The 15,616-nt window shown below is 49.2% G+C and overlaps 1 protein-coding gene across 1 annotated transcript; it reads right to left on the reverse strand.

Moving 5' to 3' along the window:
- Positions 1–7,092: 7,092 nt before the first annotated feature.
- Positions 7,093–13,067, reverse strand: SIX6 (SIX homeobox 6). The gene is made up of 2 exons (XM_037898622.2): positions 12,293–13,067; positions 7,093–8,098 (listed from the first exon to the last, which is right to left on the reverse strand). Exons 1-2 carry the CDS (start codon positions 12,862–12,864, stop codon positions 7,930–7,932), a joined length of 741 nt encoding a protein of 246 aa, XP_037754550.1. The 5' UTR covers positions 12,865–13,067; the 3' UTR covers positions 7,093–7,929.
- Positions 13,068–15,616: the final 2,549 nt, after the last annotated feature.

Here is a 15,616-nt window from a genome sequence, read left to right on the forward strand (position 1 = left end):
AGTGAGAAAATTATGGGATATAGAGGACATTATGGGATGGAGACAATTGTACACTGTGAAGTTGACCCCTTGCTCCCAGCACCTCTGCACAACTTGTTTCGGCCCCACCACGCGTTGACAAAACTTTCCAAAAGACAGTGCGCTGGATGGTGGCAAGTTGCATACTGGGCTACTTGCCCATGGTGCTCCGCCCTGTGCATCGACACAAGCACTCCTGGTGAGTATGTGCCCACTGACAAAAGGGCCCAAATACATAGGTGCACAAGCAACCATGGTGGCTTTCTACCAACATAAATTGTGCGAACGAAACTTTGTAGTGTAGATGTGGCCTTATTCTCTCTCTAGTATCTCCGAGCACACAATGTGAATCAGTTCTTTGCCGCACAAGGAACAAATTCAACTCCTTCTGCACAAGGATGTGTGTGTGACAAAGAGAGATTGAGAGCTTTGGAATCCAAGGGGCAGATTCCCATCACTGTACACCTGGAGTAGCCCCAGTGGCAATCATATGGCATTTTAAATTGGAGGAGTAGCTTTACCACAGAGCACTTTGCCACCACCTTCAGCCCAAGGAAAGCCAATGGTACAAACCATTTGCTCCCTAAACCAACCCCAACACCAGGGGGTCTCTTGCATTTCCGATGATCTCCCATTTCCTTCCTTTGCTCCCCGCCCTAACAGTTCCACCTCAGAGCAACCCTTCCTCCAGCAAGGAAAACAGAGAAACCCATTCCTTTTACATAGGTCTGCCTATCGCTTAAAACTTCACAGTACAGTGGACCTGTTCTGCATTCCTCCAGCCCCACTGCAGTCTGTTGATGCAGGATAAGGTGGGCGCTGCAGAGATCACACAGTAGGAACTGGGCTGTAGGATCCTTTGTAGGAAATGAGATTTTGCCAGCCCCCCACAGCTGCCCTCCACTAACAAATTATGACAGCCCCGCCCCTGCTGCCGGAGCTCCAAACCACACCCGCAACACAGCAGCGCTCCCGCCCGCCAAACCCAGGCAGCCCCCAGCTCCGGCCGGGTGAGCCAGCCAGGGTGCCGACACTGATGGCGCGCGCAGGGCGTGGCAGCCACCGGCCGCACGTGGCTTTCCTTCGGACTCCAGCCCGGAGCCGCGCCGGCGCGTCTCCTCCCAGGGTCATGGCCGGGATGGCGCGTGCGCAGCTGCACCTGCCTCGTTGTTCCTCCTTCCTAGGGCTGTGTGCTCGCCACACGCGAAGCCCACGGGCAAGGGAGCGGGCCGTTCATTGTCAATGGCCTGGCTGTGGTAACGAACGACAGCATTAAAAATAAGGGGACTCGAAGCCGAACTGCCTACGCACAAAGCCATATAAGGCAGCAGTGGCCTCAATTTAACTTCTCATCATAGGCGGTCCCTCTGCGCAATAGACCAGAGTCCTGCTTTAGATTGTTTTTTTCCTACATAAAGCCCCATTAAAAACCCAGGCGAGCGCCCGCCCTATGGTCCATTAGGTCTTTTAGCAGTACAAATATCACGTTAATAAAAGGGCAAAATACTACAGCTTGGCAAATGATTTTTTTTTGAGGCAGGGTACTCAAGAAACTACCGTTATCTAATTTTATTGGGTATTATTCAAGAATATCGTGCGGGGAAAGCATCAGTCGATTAATTTTAATTGGATTTTGCTTATTAAACATAGTAGGAAAGAAGAGCCAAAGCTTGATAATCTACCTACTGGCTCCAGTGCCTCTATTAGCCTGTACAATAGGATCTTACCCTAATGTCTAATGAGTAATAGAGTAAAATAACAAATCAAATCGTTGTGGTTATTATTCTAATACCAATACCTTTCTCGCACCCATTGATTATAACAGCCACTGTAATATTAGTGATTACCACTAAGAAAGACGCTAAACCATTTTAATCCCTAGGCTTTGACGCAAGAGAAAATAATATCCCCCCCACAAAAAAAAAACACATTTATTTAGGGGGGAATAGAAGGAAGAGACAGTGGGACCCAAGGGATGAGTCTGGACTTCAGGAAGCAGCCCGATGTGATCTGAAGCAGCTTAGCTGCCACCGGGCATTGAATCCTGCAAGGGTGACAGAAGCAGGAGGCCGCTGCGCGTAGTTAATAACTCGCAAGTTTCTTAACGTAATTTCCCATAAAAAATAACAACGGGCACCAAAGAGCGGAGGGTTAGAAAATAAAATAAAATAAATAAAGCAACTGCTCATCCCCACCCCCACCCCCAAACTGTTAAACACATCACTGGTTTGCAATTAAAACACGATGCTTCCAGGCCCACAATTTCAGAGCCAAGCAATCTCAAGGGCTCCAGGGCTGCGGAGAGGGGTGCCCAGCAAAGCCCTGCTGAGCTGTGCATGCGCGTAAGGGCCAGGGTCGCCTTTACTGGTATTTTACAGCCTTTTGTTATATTATAGAGGCATCCTGCCCCCCATTAAAAGACTGGAATTGATAGTTTTATGCAACCAAGTCTCCTTTCGCCAATGAGGCTGCGGTGAAGTTTTCCCTCCGTGGATTAGAAAGGAGGTCTCCGCCCCCCCCGGCGACCCTTCCTCATGCGGATTTTGCCCAGAGAGATCGGGGAGTGGCATGAGATTCTAGTTGACTTGGAACCCAAGGCCTGCTTGCTCCATTTACTCGTAGTCTGTATGCAGGGTGCAAATCTGGATTCCATCCTCCTCCTCCTTCCAGGCTATGGAGCTGCTGCTAGCCAGGCCAGTGGCTTGGGGCGGCGGTAGGGACACAGGCCCATATGGTTCATTCCCACACAAAGGCACAGATTGGGGGTCCCGCGGGGAAGCCCCTGGGAATATCCATGTTTGTTATCACCCGCCTCCCCCCTCCGGGCCACGCCACCTCGAGCGCTGTGTTAAACGTCCCATTCACATTTCCTTCTCTTTCCCACCGGGCCAAACGCATGGGTCGGTTTTCAGTGGGGCTCCTCCTCCGTAGGGCCGGGCCCTGACTCTGGGGAGGTAGGTTCGTACCGCAGCTCCACCCATTGGGCTGGTTGTGTCCCAGCACTCCTAAAACTTTCGCCTTAAATGCCGGTAACAGCAGCGGAAGGGGCAGTTAGCAGCCACACCCGCCTCTTGCAGTTATAATGTGTGGACAGAGCCAGGGAGTAGCTGGAACAGGGAGCGATTCTGATCCTCCCAAGCACTTAATTGGATGCGGGAAAGGCCCCGAATGCAAAGCTCGCGCGTGTTTAGCCCTAAAAGACACACTCGTCTCCTTCGCAGAGGTCTTAGGGGGGAGTTGTGCGTCTGTTCTATACCAGGTCTGGTTTCTAACCTCTACCGACAAGGAAGCACATTAAATTCTCGGGACAGCAAGCCAGGCAGAGCAGCTCTCTCAGCCAGGGTGGAGCTGTCAGTTGATTTCCAAATCCCCCTTTGTCTGCAATGAAAACGCGTTAGCAGGCGATCCGCAAAAGACTGCCACGGAACAATAAGAAAGCAATTGCTCGTTTATGCGGGGTCAGCATACGGGACAGTCATGGAGCAACCCCCTCCTGCTCCAGGGGTGTGCAAACTGGAGCGAAAGATTTGTCGGCGTGTGTACTCACTCTGCACACGCTTGTGCCCGGCATGTACACGGGTGATCTCGCCCTGCAGTGTTTGGACAAGCGTGTTGCGGCTTTCCCTAGGCGCATTCTCCTCTCCCGGCCTGGCTGTATTGTGGTCACCCGCTCGTAGCAGCCTCTCTGCTCTCCAGGGCCTAGCTTTGCCCTTTACAATGCAGTACCCTGGTAAGTGGGCCTTCTGTCCCCAGCTGCACCGGGACAAGACTCGCCCCAACCTGCAAGCCTCGCTTTTCTTTGCACTTGCAAAATCAATTGGTCTGCAACTACCTCACCCCCCCACCCCCCCCGCGCCCTGAAAACTTATTAGCTATTCAGCCTCTGCGAGCCCTCGAAGCCCCCTTTTGTCCCAGGGAGGACTCGAGACCCCATCATTAGCGCTTATTACTCTGAGCAGTTTGACAGCCTCATAGACCACTTACAAGACTTTTCCATTCATCCCTGCCCAGGGCTGCCCTGCTTCTCAAAAGAAACGGAAATATCCAACCCCCCACCCCCCCCAGCCCAGCTGAATAGAGAAGAAGCTGTTTCTTTTCTCCTTACTCCCCATTCTCGTTACTTTTGATACAATATTTTCTTCTTTGTTCGGATAAACAGGGAGAGGTCAAGGCAGACTTTTAGCGAACTTTTCTCTCGCGTTTTGTTGAATGTAAATACAGTTTTCTTTTTTTTTTTTTAAGCAAACAAAGTGGGAGAAAAAATACATTAAGTGCCTGGTGCTGATTTTTGAGAAGAGAATGTCAGGGCATCTCATGTGTGTGAGAAAGAGATTCCTGCCTCGATGGTTCTTACAAGAAGAACAACATCAACATGCAGGAAGGCTGAGAAGTGAGGGGAGCTGCTAAAGTGCTTAACAGCCTTTGTAGCAAAATATAAGACGATCAGTGGAACATTCTATCTTCATATACACGTTACATTGCTAAAATCTCTCTCTGTCTCACCCACACACACATCCTCAGTGTCTGATGATTTAAATGAATCTATATACGAACGACGATGGTCTATATGAATCTAAGTACTATAGTTTACAAATGATCTGTATGAATCTATATACTATGACGAGATAATATGGCCCCGATGGTTTTATACTTTGCTATAGTGCGTAATTAAGGTCACCAAACGTTCAATTTTTCTCATCCCTCAGAATTCTCTGTATACTGATGTTATTCTTTTAAGATCCATAAATCTATAGTCTATCTTATTGTATCCTCATAGTACTCCTATCTGTATATAAATATAGATAATTTTATATTGTTATATATATCACGGGACATAAAACCAAGAAAATCTTAGCTAGCTAGATACGATGAAGATAAAAAGCAAAGAAAATCCTACAAACGAACAGTAAGATTATCTGTATCTGTAAAATATTTATATAGTTATCTAACTAGATATCAAAATCTTCCATACATTGATAGATATTTAGAATATCTAAATATAGATCTAAATGTACCTCTTTATCTCTGTCTAGTAAAATAGACAGACAGACAGACAGACAGACAGACAGACAGATAGATAGATAGATAGATAGAATCGGAATAAATATAAGGTCCGATATTGTTCCTGTCCTATAAAAGTAAATGGCAAAACTCTCAAAGACTTCAGTGGGTACTTGGATGGAAATAAAATATTTTACTCAATTCTAGCAGATTCACTTCACAGCTCGGAAGAAAATCTTTATGAGATAACAACTAATTGTTTGAAAGTGCTGTCTGTCAAGAAAATGCAGCGCTTAAAACGTAAAAAGAAGCCACAGTACTCTTAGTGGATGTGTTTCAGTCACAGGCAAAACCGCTCCCTTTAAACAAGCTTGTAAATCACTTTCTGGTTTTTAATCTGAACAGCGTGTCCGATTTTAGAGAGATGCATATTATGGAGTTAAAATTAAGTAGTTAAAACATAACTTCTTATCGTCAAACAAAATGAGAATCTGATTTTGAAATGAAGGTACCAGACCATAAAGAAAATTCTCAGCCTCCTCTTTTAACATAGAATTAGGTGATTGCTTTGAGCACCACGGGATTTTAATTAGGAATGATTACTTTAAAAGCTATGAAGTCTGGTAATACAGCAAAGCCAATATATTAATCCGGGCAACTTTCTATTTGTAGTTATCATCTTTGATCAGACTCAGTAGATCTTCTGCTTTGGTGGGAAAACACCACGTCTAATGTCTGTTTTTTAAAGCGTCTTCTGATAACATTTTTGAAAGGTAACCAGAGATCCTAAAGCTCTAAAGCGATTTAGCCTGGTCATGTTTTTAAATGAAAGTAGATACTTGATTTTTTTTTTAGAGGCACATATTCATAATGTATATGTCTCATCCACAGATCTGTTAGTTTCTCATGCTATTAAAATATGAAATAGTTTGCTTCCAAAAGGACTTAGAATTTAGTTAGTAAAAACCAGCCTCTGTGTGTTCGGCCCATCATTGGTGCACTGGAAGAAATACCGAGGAATTATTATGATCATAAGGAAGTAAAACGCAGACTCAGTGCCGACCTTCTACCGATTAAAGCACAAATTTAGGGGCAGCTAAAAGCTCAGGTGGGAATCTGGTTTCTGCAACTGGGGAGCAAATACTGAGTGACTGTATCAATGCAGTTGAATGACAACGGCTCTCTTCCCCACCCCCATCCCTTTTAAGATATGTTTCCAGTAAATATGGGTGTCTGATTTGAAGGTTTCTTTCGATTCCTGAAGCTGAACCGGGACTATCTCCTTTAGAAACCAAATGCGGATATTCGCGGTCCCAGGATTCCCTCAGTTGTCTAGGAAGCCCCATGTCCATCTCCCCTTTGCTCCCCCTGTGTACAACGCTTCGCCTGCTCAGACAAGCCAAGCAATCAGCTTATTCGGGGTGGCACGTCTCTGAGGACAGGGAGGCAAATGCAATGAGCCCGAGCAGACAAAAAAAGCACAGCTCAAGCGATTTAGAGATCAATGTCAGAATGTATAATATAAAATCCTTTTGCTGGGGAAAAGCTTAGCTATCTTTGGATGGCGTTGGCTTTCTCAGAGCAAAAACAATCTTAAAAAAAAAAATCCAGACAATGCACGTTAACGACCCGTAGCGAAGGAATGACCCCCCCCCCGCCCCCATCTGATCTATAATGGTGCTCTGGTCTGGAGGGGTATTTAATTTATGAACCTTTATTTTATTTGCCAGGTAAATGAGGGAGCTGCAGCTGATGTTACACGGAAGGGGTATTTATGGCCTTGCTTACAGGCTTCCTCCCTCCCCCATTCATAATTCTTTGTTGATACAGCGCGAAATCTCCGCCATTCGAAGCAAGATCCAGGCAAACAGCACGATCTTGCTATCCGGCGAGCGCGCAGCACTGCCTGCCCCCTTCCTCCACATGGGACTAACTAGATCCTAGATTCTCAGCTAGCCACATTCATTTCTCTTGACCAGCGTGGACGAGTCAAATTCTCCCTTACCATTGTGATCTCAGTAAAATGCAGATTTCCCAACGCTGCCCATCCCTCCCCGTTTTGATTCCTTTTAACGCCCGTGAAATGGATTTGATGTTTAGTTACTGCTGAACTGTATAATAAACCCTGCGTGGGGAAGTCACTCAGAATCCAGAGCCTTTCATCACCTCTCTCTCTCTCCCTGTGTTGCAAATGAGAAATGACTAATTATTTCGGAACTAGGCAAATCTATGGTAAGATTTCAATGGAATCAGAGAACCACCTCCTTAAGCCGACGGGCTCTGTGCATTGGCTCCGACCTCAAGAATTTAAAAACAGACCCTTTAAGTAAGAAAAGTTGCTCACCAAATATTTTATTATTGTTTTAGGCTGCTTCATACAGTATTGATCCTGCACATGCTCTACAAGTCACCTGTGCACATAGACAACAAGCCAAAATAATAATAATAAAATAATAATAGAAAAATCTACCATAGCAATCCCTTAAATAAGTAAATAAACATTATATATATAAAAACCCTTTAAAGTAAAGCAAAAAAGAAAATAATAATAATAAAATAAAATAATAATAATAATTAATAACAGCGTCTTTTCAACATGAAATACCCACGCGGGATACAGGGCAGGCGCTCAAACATTTTGCAACTTGGCATTTTTGTTTTTGAGGCATCGTTTCAGCAGATCCTTTTAAATAAAGGCGACAAAGATTTCTGTTAATAGAGTCTCCTACGGGTCTAAGACGGAATGCGCCCGCCGTTTACACGGGAAGAGGGCATGCTCATGGATCATGGCGCCCTGGCAATTTGGCAGCCCGGGGTAGGCTCCGAGTGGGAACGCGAGCCAGGGTGGTCTGTAGGCAGGCACTGTGTTTAGCTCGATCTCTCTCCCCCTGTTTTGTCTTGGCTGTTGTGTCAGATGTCACATTCGCTGTCGCTGGATGTGATGGAAATGGCAGAGGTGGCCGCTTTGCTGGACAGGCTGGCTGCGGGACTGGAAGCGGCCCCCAGCGGCTCCCCTGCGCTCTCCTCCTCGGTCTGCAGCGAGCGCACCGAGCCTTGGGATAAGACCTGCTGCTGTAGCCTGCAAGGAACCAGGAGACAGACACAATCACAGCGCAGCAACAGCCGTATATCCCACCCCAGTCATCTATTCCATCCACCAGCTTCCCCCATCCCAGTCACCCATCCCAGCCAGCAGCCACCAGCTTCCCCCACCCCAATCATCCATCCCAGCCAACAGCCACCAGCTTCCCCCACCCCAGTCACCCATCCCAGCCAACAGCCACCAGCTTCCCCCACCCCAGTCACCCATCCCAGCCAACAGCCACCAGCTTCCCCCACCCCAGTCACCCATCCCAGCCAAGAGCTTCCCCCACCCCAGTCACCCATCCCAGCCAGCAGCCAACAGCTTCCCCCACCCCGGTCACCCATCCCAGCCAACAGCCACCAGCTTTCCCCACCCCAGTCACCTATCGCAGCCAACAGCTTCCCCCACCCCGGTCACCCATCCCAGCCAGCAGCCACCAGCTTCCCCCACCCCAGTCACCCATCCCAGCCAACAGCTTCCCCCACCCCAGTCACCCATCCCAGCCAGCAGCCAACAGCTTCCCCCACCCCAGTCACCTATCGCAGCCAACAGCCAACAGCTTCCCCCACCCCAGTCACCCATCCCAGCCAACAGCCTCCCCCACCCCAGTCACCCATCCCAGCCAACAGTCAACAGCTCCTCCACCCTACTCACCTATCCCAGACAACAGCCAACCAGCCCCCCACCACCTTTCCCATCCACAGCCACCTAACCCCCACGCCAGCCATCTATCCCTCCCAACAGCTCCCACACCCCAGTCACCTATCCCAGCCAACCGCCAACCAGCCCCCCATCATCTCTCCCATCCAACAGCCAACAGTTCCTCCACCTCAGTCACTTATTCCAGCCAACTAGCCCCCATCACCTATCCCAGCCAACACCTCCCCGACCCGAGTCACCTATGCCAGCCAACAGCTCCTCCACCCCGTCACCTATCCCATCAAACAGCTACCCCACCCCCATCTCAGTCACTTATCCCATTCAAAAGCCACCCACTCCGGCCCAGTCACCTATCTCATCCAACCAGCTCCCCAGTCACCCATCTCATCCAACAGCCACCCCACCCCACACCAGCCACTTATCCCATCCAACCACCAACCAGTCCCCATACCCCAATCACCTATCTCTTCCAACAGCCAAACAGCCTTCGCACCCCAATCACATATCCAATCCAACCACCATCCCACCCCACACAGCCACCTATCCCAGCCAACCAGCGCCCAAAACTCAGTCACCTATCCCATCCAACAACCAACAGCCCCCATTCCAATCACCTATCCCATCCAACAGCCAACCAGCCACCCCACCTCAGTCACCTATCCCATCCAACAGCTAACCAGCCACCCCACCTCAGTAACCTATCCCATCCAACAGCCAGCTGGTCACACCACCCAACCACAACCTCCTATTCCATCCAAGAGCCTACCAGCCACACTACCCCAATCATATATCCCATCCACCAGGTAGCCAATCACCCCAATCACCTACCACATCCTAAGAGCTAGCCAGTCACCCTACCATTTGCAATCAAACTAATTCCAGCAGTTAACTCGCCACTCCATCCAGTCATCCCCATCTCAACCACCTATCTCATTCCAACAGCTAACCAGCCTCCACCTATACCTCCCACCCCCATGCCTAATCACCTACCCCAACAGTTAACCAGCCTCCACCTATACCTCCCACCCCCATGCCTAATCACCTATCCTACCCCAACAGATAACCAGCCTTCACCTAGACCTCCCACCCCCATGCCTAATCACCTATCCCAACAGCTAACCAGCCTCCACCTATACCTCCCACCCCCATGCCTAATCACCTATCCTATCCCAACAGCTAACCAGCCTCAACCTATACCTCCCACCCCCATGCCTAATCACCTACCCTACACCAACAGCTAACCAGCCTCCACCTATACCTCCCACCCCTATGCCTAATCAACTACCCTACCTCAACATCTAACCAGCCTCCACCTATACCTCCCACCCCCATGCCTAATCACCTATCCTACCCCAACAGCTAACCAGCCTTCACCTAGACGTCCCACCCCCATGCTTAATCACCTATCCCAACAGCTAACCAGCCTTCACCTAGACTTCCCACCCCCATGCCTAACCACCTACCCTACCCCAACAGCTAACCAGCCTCCACCGATACCTCCCACCCCCATGCCTAATCACCTATCCCAACAGCTAACCAGCCTTCACCTATACCTCCCACCCCCATGCCTAATTACCTATCCCAACAGCTAACCAGCCTCCACCTATACCTCCCACCCCCATGACTAATCACCTATCCCAACAGCTAACCAGCCTTCACCTAGACTTCCCACCCCCATGCCTAACCACCTACCCTACCCCAACAGCTAACCAGCCTCCACCGATACCTCCCACCCCCATGCCTAATCACCTATCCCAACAGCTAACCAGCCTCCACCTATACCTCCCACCCCCATGCCTAATCACCTACCCCAACAGCTAACCAGCCTTCACCTATACCTCCCACCCCCATGCCTAATCACCTATCCTACCCCAACAGATAACTAGCCTTCACCTAGACCTCCTACCCCCATGCCTAATCACCTATCCTACCCCAACAGCTAACCAGCCACTCCATACTGCCACCCTCGCCGGCCAAACCAGCCCCAGTTCCCCAGTCAGCCAAATCTAGCCACGTTGGACCAGTCATTTAGCTTTTGACTGCAAACACACAGCCAGGACTCCCGGCTCCTGATGCTTCAGCCTGCGCCCCTGCGTTGCCCCCACTCCCTTCCTGAAGTCTTTCCAGCAGCTTTAGTTCTTTTGAAAGGGGATCCCCGTACAGAGCATGATTTTGCCATTCACACGGGCGGTGTGTCCTGCCCATGTTTAGAAAGGCTTAAATTTTTTCTCTTAAACAATTCCAGAAATAGGGATTGCGGTATTTTTATTTAATTCACAGCCGTCAGGCAATATTTATTTTTTAATTATGTAGTCACGTCTTTTCAGAACTCTTTTTGAATCAGTCCAGGGTGCGACCCATGCACGTTACCTAGTTATCTTCCTGCTGACTTCTGAAAAAAACAACAACCCAGGAATCACTGGTAGGAATTTGATCCATAATTTGGAGAGTCGTTTCCGCTTTCCAGGACATTTGCTTATGTCGCCAATTTCAGATAAATAATACAAAACAATAACATTGCAAAGGAAAAAAAAAACCCAAACAAACCTTTTTCTATTGAAAACAACAACAACCAAAAATAATCCAGAAACGATTCCTAAGGGTTTAAAAGCGCCCGCAACTAAACAAAATGAAAAGATTGTGTCATGTAAATAATAAGGCTATTTTAAAACCAGATCTTGAAATATGTGTACAACATTGTTTCCTATTAGAACAATTGATGATGTTTTCTGAAAGGAGCCTGCAAAATTATACTAATGGCGAAATAGATGGGTCTATTTTATGTAGCTTTCTAAATACTTTAAAGCAAAACTTGGAATGGGGATAGATTTTTTTAATATATGTTTGGTTAGCTTCTTTATATTTTTGATATTTAAACGGCAAAAGGCTGGAAAATGAGTGACTGAGCGAATGTTCCCCATCTCTGTATCATATTCATTATATTAACTATTAGAAACCGTGCAGAAAATCCTTTTCTGGTGCCCCACCTAAGGCGCTACTTCTTCAAGGGAAATACAAATCGTTTTTTGCAGCTAAACTATTAATTTAAGCTTCCCCAGCACAGAATATTTCAAGTATGTCATTTCCTATGTTGCAATCTGAAGAATAATGTAAAAGGCAAAGCCATCCTCATAAAACAAAGCATCCCCGAAATGGCAACAAACCCCATGTCTTCCGCAATGGGTCCAAGACACAGAAATATCGTTCAGAGCTTTACTATTTGACATGGGGACAAAAGGCGAGCAAGTACTGGAATTGGGGAAAGGGCGCAGATTTTAAGGGACTAACTGCATTAATTTCCGCCTTCCTTCTGTATTTATGCAAGTGCCAGTGAAAGCCAGCAGCGTCCATGGTACGCATTGCAACCTTTCAAAGTATTAAAAAGCAAGTCTATCGCTCAGCTGGAGGGAAATGCGGCTCTGCCAGCTTTATTCCAGCCGCCAAGCATCCCCTGCTCAGCGCGGAGAAGAACCAGGCTAGGGGCAGCTTGTTCTAAACCGAAAAGCAGGAAAACAGCAAGGTACCGACCTGTTCTTAGCGGCTGCTGCCCTGTCTCTTTGTCTGCGGTTTTTGAACCAGTTGCCCACTTGTGTAGGGGTAAGTCCGGTAGCCTGGGCCAGTTCTCGCTTTTTGCTGGGGTTGGGGTAAGGGTCCTGCAGGTACCACTCCCGCAGCAAGTGCCTCGTCCTCTCCTTGAAGCAGTGCGTCTTCTGCTCCCCGTCCCAGATGGTGCGGGGCAAGGGGAACTTCTTCCGGACCCGGTACTTGTCCACGGGCCCCAGGGGCCGGCCCCGCAGCTTCTCGGCTTCCTGGTAGTGCGCCTCCAGCCAGAGGGCCTGCAGCTTGGCGTGCGACCCCTTGGTGAACTTGTGGTTCTCCAGGATGTGGTAGAGCTCCCGGTAGTTGCCCGTGTGGAAGGACACTATGGCCCGGGCTCTCAGCACCGACTCGTTCTTGTTCAGCGCCTCGCATGCCGCGGGGGCCACCGGCAGGGACCAGAGGAAGCGACCCAGGCGCTCAATGTCCCCGCTCTCCTCCAGGGTCTCGCAGACCCCGGCCACTTGCTGGGGGCTGAAATTAAGGGAGGGCAGCTGGAACATCGAGGCGGCCGCGGCAGCGTCTCCGCCCGGCTGGGGAGCGACGGGAGGAAGGGGAGGAAACCCACGCGCGGCGGAAGGACCCCGAGATCCTCCCCCCCGTCCCGCACACCCACACGGGAATCTGGGGTACTGGATTTGCGGCTCCGCGTGCGCCTTTCCCCAGGCTCGCAGGGGCACTCGGGCGGCGGCGGCGGCTGCAGCGGTGGAAGTGGCAGGGAGGGGAAGGAATTGGGAGCGCTTAGGCGGCGGTTTCCAGGGGGGGGAGGTGTGCGCGGGGGTGGGGGGATGGAGGAGGATGGCGTGCGGGGGGGGAGGGGGAGAAGCGAAGAACACGCTGCTGTTCAGATGCTGGAGGGGAATCCTGGTTTGCTCTTGGACTGGGCAGATTGGCTCCCCGGTTTCCATGGAGGGGCCTGCCACTCACTGTCAGCCTCTGCCCATCAAGGCGGAAGGCAGCGCGCTGGAGAGATTTCAGCACCTCCCAGGACTCGACAGCGCCCAGCGCCCTTTGGTGAAGAGTTTGACTTTCAAAGGTATTTGCAAAAGCAGGAGGAGGTGCACCCACCCACCGGCAAGGGGAAGGACTCACACCGGCAGAGACGTGGGGGGATGCTGTCTGCAGCTTTCCCCAGCAGCCCGTTGCTCATGCGTCTCCGCGGGCCGAGGGCTAGATGTTTCCCAAATCGCAGCCTGAAAAAAAAAAAACCAATCCCCTGCCTCCTCCCATCCCCATAGGCACGCGTGGGAAGGCTTTCTTCCGTGGAGCGGGCACCCTAACAGGGCCGCGAAAAGGAAAATAAACAGGGCACTTTGGGGAGCGGACAATATCAAATTGCAATTGGAGTGAAGCGTGCGAATGTCACCCCCACCCACCCCCACCCACACGTACACCCCCCGCCTCTGCTGGGTTCCAGTGAACCAGGGGACTTGTCTAGCTTCTTTCGAAGACTGCGCCCACCCCTGTCTCCTATAGAGCCATCCAATCCAGGAGTGAGCTTTGCACTGCCTCCCAGAGAGCTCTGCACAGTCTACTGCCAAGGAAAAGATGAGATCAGGTCCAACCAAGAAATCAGATAATAAATGAAGCAGGCAAGCAACCATAATGGAATATTGTCAGAAGCACTAAATAGGCAGCCAATATTCGACAGATCAACCTCTCCCTCCAGTGATCTCCCACCCAGGGCCCTGTGACCCCCCTCGGTAATTAGGGCGAGGGATTCATTTCGGGGAGTCCAGCTCCATCCTTTGCCCAAATAAAGCTTTATATGTTTACATTTACAACCTGATTGGTTTCGGTTGAGTGGCCCAGAATAAACACCGAGAATAACCATCGAGAGTGAGAAGTCATTTGTAGGTCAAGTCAGCAACTTAAAGCAGATTTTAGGAATCTTTTAAAATATTGATGGCCTTCTAATAATCAGCTCCGACTGTTCCTAAACTGAGGGTGATGATTCTAGTCCTGGGAGAGAAGCGAATTTATTAATATCCCTTCCACTCCTCCCCAAATAAATAAAGAGATGCATTATTATCATGGCTGCCAGGAAAGAAATGAAATCACTTTCTGAACTGTTAGGATCCGTTGTGTTTTCTGGAGGGGGATGGGGGGAAAAAAGCAGCCAAGCTTTATTCTAGGTGGGGCTGTTCGGTAGCAATTTCTTTGTGGGAACATTAGGAGCCAGGCTTGGAAAGGCAGCATATATTCGGAATTAAACTCAAGATGTTCTCTTACGACCTGTGCGATGCATTTTTTCCCCTGGAACAGTTGTCAAAAGAAATGCCTTCCTAATCTGATTTTCTTGTGTTGTTGTTACTTAAAAAAACAAAACAAAACAAACAAAACAGGGGGGGATCCTTTGCCAGTTGCCTATAGACTGAAATTAACCAGATTTACAGTTTCTCCCATCATCTCTCCGCAGAAAGGCCCTGGACCGGAGCTCGCCGTCTTTTCTTTAGTATCAAGTACAGTTTGTCTTTTGCTTGCGAAGATTTGGTAAATCAGAAGGCGGATAGATAGCGCAGATGGTTGGAGGTGTCGGGTCAGATTATGGCATGCCTCAGTACCGTGCTAAGCTCATTCTGACGGAAACCCCTGATATTATTTTCACAGATCTACACAGTTCACTTGAAAAAGAAACCTCGGAGCCATTTACATCATTTATGTGAGGCTCACAGCTAGCGGGATGGAAAGGCTTTCAATACTGCTCATTTTCATAAAAACCGACAGCGCGGGGGCGGGGGCGGGGGGGGGGAGAGGGAAAAGAAGAAGAAGAAGAAGAGAAGAAGGAGAAGGAAGAGGAGGAGCATGCACACAAAATCCCAAGGTCCGAAACACGCCCTAGAAACTTTTGAAATAGAAGACTTTTCGGCTTCAACCTTCTACACCAGTGTTTAATTTGTGAGGATGTGTATAAGGACAGGCCCCGGAGAAGACCTAGCTTGTAAACGCTTCTGAAACTCAGAAATCCAGGAAGAGATCCCCCTCCCTTCCCCTCCCCTCCCCTCCCCTCCAGTGTTGTGCAGGAGAATTAAAATGCGTGGCACAATTAAGGCAATAGGACTCGGTAAATGAAAAAAAAAAATCCCCCAGACACCCCCCAGCACAAACCATCATTCAAAAGAGCATCGGAGGGTGTGAAAATATTGCCGAGCAAGCGGGGGACAAGGTGCTCGAGTTTATAGAGCTGGCCGGTTTCCTGGTATTATTTTCAGCTTTCCCCCACTGTACCTAAAGCGCCGATAACTCGCCCCAACG

The sequence above is a fragment of the Chelonia mydas genome, chromosome 6, assembly GCF_015237465.2.
Source record: "Chelonia mydas isolate rCheMyd1 chromosome 6, rCheMyd1.pri.v2, whole genome shotgun sequence".
Taxonomy (NCBI): Eukaryota; Metazoa; Chordata; order Testudines; family Cheloniidae; genus Chelonia; species Chelonia mydas.

Coding starts and splice junctions, on each gene's coding strand:
- SIX6 (XM_037898622.2), bottom strand. CDS start 12,864: ATGTTCCAGCTGCCCTCCCTTAATTTCAGCCCCCAGCAAGTGGCCGGG. Junction 8,099..12,292: donor GCAGCAGCCGCTAAGAACAG/GTCGGTACCTTG, acceptor GGTTCCTTGCAG/GCTACAGCAGCAGGTCTTAT.